Raw genomic sequence first — 7,500 nt, forward strand, 5'->3', positions numbered from 1 at the left:
CTCTTTCTTGTCCACTGTGTTTGGGGGAAGTGCGTTTGTTTCCATGGGTGTTGTTGAACTCAAAGTCACACCACACAGTCAAACATGCTCACGGCCTCATGCACCAGCCCACACACACACACACACGCACACGCACACACGCACACACATACACACACACACTCTCACACACACACATACACACACACATACACACACACACACACACACACGCACGCACACACGCACACACACACACACACACACGCACACACGCGCACACGCGCACACACGCACACACGCACACACACGCACACACGCACACGCACACGCACACACACACACACACACGCACACACACACACACACATTCACATGCACACGCACGTTCCACAGTACGCTGCAGAACATTTTGTCAGGCGAGAGGTTATGTAAAAACTGAATTTGCCATCCAAATCAATCTTACGAGGCCCGATAGAGCCAGTGAGGAAACTACGCCAGTCAAACTGTCGTCACTGACTGAAACTTTATTGTGTTTTTATTGGATTTGATTGTGTTGTTACAATTGCCACTGATTTCATGGTTAAATAAGCATTACTCAGCTTGGTGATTACCACCGGGCTTAACAAATGCCTCATTTGAAAAGAGGTATAATACATCATAATAAAAAAAAACAGGCTATAGCCTTTAATAACAGCTCAAATATTTGTGATGACACCCCCAGAGTGGTCGTCCTCTCCTCCCTCAGGCCAAAGTCGAGTTCAGTGAGTCTGAGGCTGGCCGGGCCAATCCAAGCCACAGGCCCTATAGGCCATACGTCACACTGCGTCGCCCACGCAGCAATGAAAGAGCTCTGTGTCAAATAAACCACATGCTCAATCTGTGTGTGTGTGTGTGTGTGTGTGTGTGTGTGTGTAGTACATACATTCAGATAATGAGATGTTGAATGGGGAGCAAAACCGCTTATAGACCCCATAGTTGACTGCATTTAGATAGCGCTTACATCCAAAGCACTTTCCAATATGCCTACATTCACCCACACACACGTTCAATTCATACAGCGATGGCAGCACGCTACCACACACGGGTGCTGGCTGGCGCGGACATCGCCAGCAGTTTGGGGTTCGGTATCTTGCCCCGAGGACACTTCGACATGCAGACTGGAGGAGGCGGGGATCGAACCGCCGACCTCTTTTATCCAAAGCGATTAGGGGACGAGCCGCTGTAGCTCCTGAGCCACACAGCCGCCCAGCGAGTGCCAGCTAAAGGCACAGGAATGCTGTCGCTCTGGCTTTCCACAGACGCAACTGGTTTATTTGTATCATTATGCAAATCACGAATCAGAGCCACAATGGAACAAATGGGTGAAAAAAAAAGTGTGTCAAAAAGTGTATCATCATAATCATCTCCATAAGAACTCCCCATAGACATTTTGAATAATGCCGTTTTGGTTACGCTGTATTCATTCATTCATTGGTGAGAGAGCAGGCAGCGCTTCAGGACTTTCAGGCTGAAGAGCTGATAAGGAAAGGTTCAGATGTGGGATGGGCTTTTGTTGTCTAAACAGAGATGTGTTGACCTGACAACAAGCACAGAGTCTCTGGGAGACAGAGGAACAGGAGGGAGTAGAAGGGACATATTGAGGCAAGGGAGAGTACTTGTGTTTTCCATGTGTTGGCCCAGATCATAGAAGCTCTGTAGACGATGGCATTCAAAGAAAAATCGGCACCTTCGAGAAAATAATAAACAATCTTCCCTCGGGCGCCCGGGTGGTACAGCGGTAGATTACCCTGCCTAAACAACACCAGGGTCACAGGTTCGAGCCCCCGCGTTGCCTCCGGCTTGATCAGGCGTCCATACGGGCACAGTCGGTTGTGTCTGCAGCAGGTGAGAAGCTGGATTGATTAAGGGTGTGTGTCCTGCTCGCTGCGCACTAGTGCCTCCTCTGGTCGGTCGGGGTGCCTGTTCAGGGGGGGAGGGGAACTGGGGGGAATGGCGTGATCCTCCCACGCGCTACGTTCTGCCAGTGAAACTCCTCGCTGTCAGGTGTATCAGGGGAAGCATGTGCCCGTCTACAACTCTCCCCAGATCGGCAGAGGAGGTGGAGCTACAACTGGGACAGCAGGGGGAATTGGCCGAGTACAACTGGGGAGGGAATGAGAGAAAAGGAAAAAAAACGTCCTCACGAATAAGGATCTTCACTTTGTGCTGTTTTCTCACTAGAACAGCAAATTCGGTTCCTTTCAGACCCGCCGAATGAAAACATGAGAACAAACTCTGCATGCCATTGGGCTTCCTCATCTCCCCAACTGATTTCCACATGTACAAATCACGCCAACTGCTGCATCTGACTCACAAGACGAGAGCGGGGTCGTCTCGTCTGGGCGTGTGTGTGTGTGTGCTGACGGATGTTGTGACACACAGTGGCAGTGGGGTGAATTGCAGGTGAAGAAGAGAGAGGTGTGTGTGCCCCTCCCCCCCCTCCTTACCCTCCCATCACCGCCTCTGCTCTGAGGCTGATCTCAGTTCAGGGTGATGACAGATCCTGACAGATCTTGGCTCCTTGGCCGTCTCTCTCCTGGCCAGGTAGAGCTCAACGCCCCCCCCCCCCCACACACACACACACACCTAGCCCTCTGTCTGTCATGTTTCTGAGTCACGTCCCCTCTAGCCCCTCCCTCTCTGCCCTCAGACACTGTCAGTCACTACCTCTCCCCTGGCGCCAGATGCCGCTTCTCCATTTCAATAGGAGCTATTTTTTCCACTTTTTTACATCGTCACGGTTACTATATAAACAGAAAACAGTGCTCAGGTTACTGCCCCGCCCTCGTCACTTCCACCTACACCTGGATTCTATACTTAACCTCAAACACTGAATACATTTTCCTATCCGCGCCATACTGCATCATTTCTGTAGCTTGTCCTTGACTGAAATGCAAAACAACAAGACACGTTCTCCAGCAGAGCTTTTTTATTATTATTTTCAGGATAGCATTCACTTCAGCTAAATAAGTATGCAAAATATATGAAATAAATATTCTGTTTCAAGATTAAAAAAAATACCGCCACACACTGGAATGACTTTACTGTGATTTACTGGTGAACAACGCGTTTTCGCGGGTAGCGCTTCAGCAGGTTCGCTCGATCTAATGTCATGAGCGCTCACAGGCGTGTTAAATACATATCGATCACCTTGACTAATTATCACAGTCGTATTTTTCATTTCACAAATTAAATTTTTTACAAAAGATAAACACGACAGAAAAAAATACGTTTTCAACATTATTAAAGAAAAACATGGCAAAGTTAATGTTACACAAATATTGTTTATTTTTTATTTTTTTAGTTATTAAAGATTTCCAAAGATAAAGAGTGCAAAAAACATTAGACAAAAAACAGTACAAGGTTGATATTTACACAGAGTTACAACAATGAGAACATATTTAGAAGATTGGGCTAAATTCCATACAGGAATAACTGCAGGAAGATAAAGGGTCTTACAGCTCTCACTCTACAGGGAAGGCTGAGTGTCAAGGGACCTAGTGGCTCGTCTCTCCCTAAGGCTCCAAATGAGAGAGAGATACAAATTAATATACATATGACAAAAAACAACTCAAATCTTGTGTTTCATTAAGACCATAAGGTTCAATTGCGTTCAATTCAAAATCCAAAATGCCTCTGGTCTCAAAAGTTGGTTGATTAAACTAGCCCCTCTTGAACTAGGTTGTACTTTTTCAATATGAATAAACTTGAGAGAAGTAGCTGAACCTTGATTTTTCTCCCTACAATGCCTGGCAATGCCATAGTCCTTATTACCATTTCTGATGGTAATATTCTGTTTGTTTGTTTGTTATTTATTTATTTATTTATTTATTTATTTATTTATTTATTTATTTATTTATTTATTTATTTATTTATTTATTTATTTATTTATTTATTTACGTTTTATGTGGCCTGATACCTTAACAGTATAAATGATATTCTCATGATCTGGTACTCTCCCTGACTCATCACTAATAGATAAATCACCAATTATATTATTGTTAATTCTATTATTATCCTATTATTATTATAACATTACTGGCTGAAAAGAAACAAAGAATTGCTCAGTAGTAAGAACCATGCGGGCACCACAGCCAGGCTAACAGTCTGCCATGATCTGAGAGGGGACAAACCCAAAGCTCATGATCTGAGAGGGGACAAACCCAAAGCTCAGGCCACAAGTGTCCACTGCATATAAAACCATTTGGTGCAGCAACAACATCTCTGGAGTTACGATGTGTTAAGGAGGCTTGGAAATCTTTATTTGCAGTTAAAAATAACATTAATATATCCAACATTTATTAAATCCCAGGCTGTGACTTTAAAACAACAGAAATGTTAAAGGGACACTGCTGTGATTTATTTTGCACATGATCTCCTCACATATCCGAAAACAATTTTGCAGACTTTAATTTAGTTTTACAGTTTAGAGTTGATTTGAGTTAAGTTGATGCTAGTGGTGTCATCAGAATACTTGTAATTAATACAAACCAATGATTCAGTGCCTTCTGATGACATCACTGGCATCAACGCAAATGAACTCTCAATAACTGTAAAACTAAATGAATGTCTGCGAAACTGTTTACAATTTTTGGATGTGTGAGATCATGTGCAAAATAAGCATTTTTTTTTTTTTTTTTTGTGAAGTGCCCCTTTAACGTTTAGCCCTGTATCATGTATGCCATCGCCAAATGAATGTCCAGTGGTGTGCAGTGATCTGATGTGATGGTTTTGAGTTCGAATTCCATACACATCATGCTAATTGAGAGAGGCAGACTGCAATGTATCTTCGTTGATGGGTGAAAACCTCATAGCTGTAGTTTCGGTGATTTTCATATTTTAACTTCGATTGAAAGATTACATGCTCCTCTCTGTGGGTTGAGAAAATATGAACACTTTTAAAAACCAATTAGATGAACTCAAAAATGCACGGTCATCAAGCTCAAAACAAAAATATTTTTTATGGGTGTTTTTTTTCTCTCCACCCAACAACAGTGACCAATGGGAGTCTATGAGCTTCGTGCAGAAACGATCAAAATCTAGTATCAGTCATGGTCAATCGAATGTCCTGTCTTTTGTGGCATTTGAACTTTTCACATCATTTTTTGCTGCTGCTGCTGCTGTTGTTGTTGTTGTTGCTGTTGTTGTGATATACGCAGGTGGTAGCAGGCTGGTTATCTAGTTGGTAGTGGAGCTCTTGCATCTCATCTCTTCAGTCAAGGTCAAAGTTAAATGGTCAGACTTGTATTTAACCTGCGCAGCCACTGGGAAGCCCCTGTCCTCACACTCACCTCATGCCCCCCCCCCACTCTCTTTCTCTTTTCATTCCCCCCTCTCTTTTCCTTTTATTAGATTATTCCTTTCTGCCGGTTCTCTCTTGGTGAAACCTTACCACTGCGCTTAATGGCGAGCCGCGGGTTCAGGCTGGGGTTGTTGTGTTGGGGCTGGGGCTGGTTTGTGGGGGGTGGGGGCCACACTTGGGCCAGTCCTGTGCTATCCATTGAAGGTGGCAGGAGGGGCTGTGTGTGACTTTGGATTTTTGACCCCAAATTCTTCATTTTTTACTAGGAAGGGATCCAAGGATGGAGCTGTTGATGTGAATAGCTGCCCAAGGTGACTGGATCCCAATAAAGAGGCGGTCAGCCTGGCCGGGGGCCGCCTTCCCCTCCCAGACACAACCTTTATAGGGCAGCTTATGAGCCCGGGCCTCTATTAAAGCCTGTCCAGCCTGCACGGAGGAATTTAGGGCCAGGAAACAAGGGAGTGGGGGTGGGAATGGGCAGAGGAGGAGGTGAAGTTGGGGTGACTGAAGGTGAAAGTTGAAAGGCATGTTGGACCAATCTGGTTGTTCTTAGTTCTTAGTTATCAGTTACAACTTGGGGTGTCAAAAAAAAAGGGGGGATTCGTTTAAGAATCGTGATTCTTATCTCCCACCATTCTGAATCGATTCATAACTCCCAAGAATCGATTCTTTTTTCTTTTTCATTTTTTGGTAATGCGTTCACTTATTTTTCTCGAAGTCACTGAGAACGGAGACGTTTTTATTTGTGCAAGTTTAGCATGAATACATGTTACCTTTTGTGTTAGGCTTGTGTTGTGTACTGTGTTTACATTATTTCAATCAGTTGATACAACTATTTCAAATATAAAAAATATATTAACATTAACATAATCTTACACACTTTTGCTTTCATGCCATAATTTGCTACACCGCCTCTCTTAGCACACAGCGGACTGCAGTAGATCCGGAATTTCCCCTATGTACTGAATCGAGAATCGATTTTGAATCGGCAATCATCTCCAATCGAAAATCCAGGAATCGGAATGGAATTGAATCGCGTAATACCCAAAGATTCACACACCCCTTAGTTACAACAGTAACTAGGGTGCGCCGAGTAACGGGGCCCTATGGTGTGAACGGTCTGAACGCGCACATCGCTGTGTGTCTGCTTTACATTGTTTGTTTGGAACGTTTTCACTAGCAGCAGTTGAATGACTTTGCCTGTGGGCAGCAAATGGTGTTATACAGTGTGCCATTTTCCTACGGAGACACCGAGGAGGAACAGAGGGAGACAGCCACGTCTCATAAACACCCTGCTTCTGTTTGTTCACATGGGGCTCAAGGTATATAGGCAGGTCTGGTTGGGCAGCCTTTCAAATAAAAATGTGAGCGTGCACGCACACACACACACACACACACACACACACAAACACAAACACACACACACGGGCACACACAAAGACAAACACACACAAACGTGCACACGCACGCACGCACACACACACACACACACACACACACACATGCACGCACGCAATTCAGATGTCAGTCAAAAAGCCAACAGAGGTATGCTGCTCCCCCACTCACCAGTAAGTGGAGAAGCCAATCAAATCTCAGCTGCCAATCAGCATTTTATCAGCAGGGCCATCTGGCCATCAGCTAATTGTGTCTCTTTTAAGTCCCTGTCAGTCAGCATTGTCACCCCTCCCTTTTCTCTTAAAATGTCTGCCTTTGAGCCTTCTGGGTAGGCTCCGAGGGGGTGGGCGGCAAGGGGCTGGGGGGGGTTGTTTGTTGACCACTCTTCCTTAATCAGTGGTTGTATTATCTTTCATCATAGTTTCAAAGAGTTGAAGAAACTTAAGTCAACAAGATGATGCCCTGACATTATAATGAGACACCTCAATGCCTCTCTCAACCCCCCTCTCTCTCTCCTTTCTCCTCCTGCAGCGGTGGAGACCCAGAGCACCAGCTCAGAGGAGATGGTGCCCAGCTCTCCCTCTCCTCCACCTCCTCCTCGCATCTACAAGCCGTGCTTCGTGTGCCAGGACAAGTCGTCCGGCTATCACTATGGAGTCAGCTCCTGTGAGGGCTGCAAGGTAGGCCAAACTAAACCCGACACTGCACACCACACCGCCCCCGTCTGGCTGCGTCAGGTACAGGCGGCCAAACAAGATGCAACACCCAAATGTAGCGGCAAA

At 45.1% G+C, this 7,500-nt stretch overlaps 1 protein-coding gene across 1 annotated transcript in view; it reads left to right on the top strand.

Moving 5' to 3' along the window:
* LOC310799219 (retinoic acid receptor gamma-like) overlaps positions 1 to 7,500 on the top strand; it is a 65,738-nt gene that overhangs the window by 49,865 nt on the left and 8,373 nt on the right. The window contains 1 exon segment of the mRNA XM_083661787.1: positions 7,250 to 7,398. Within this exon segment, the coding sequence (XP_083517913.1) occupies positions 7,250 to 7,398 (149 nt within the window).

Source organism: Poromitra crassiceps (assembly GCF_964638095.1).
Source record: "Poromitra crassiceps genome assembly, chromosome: 27".
Lineage (NCBI taxonomy): Eukaryota > Metazoa > Chordata > Actinopteri > Beryciformes > Melamphaidae > Poromitra > Poromitra crassiceps.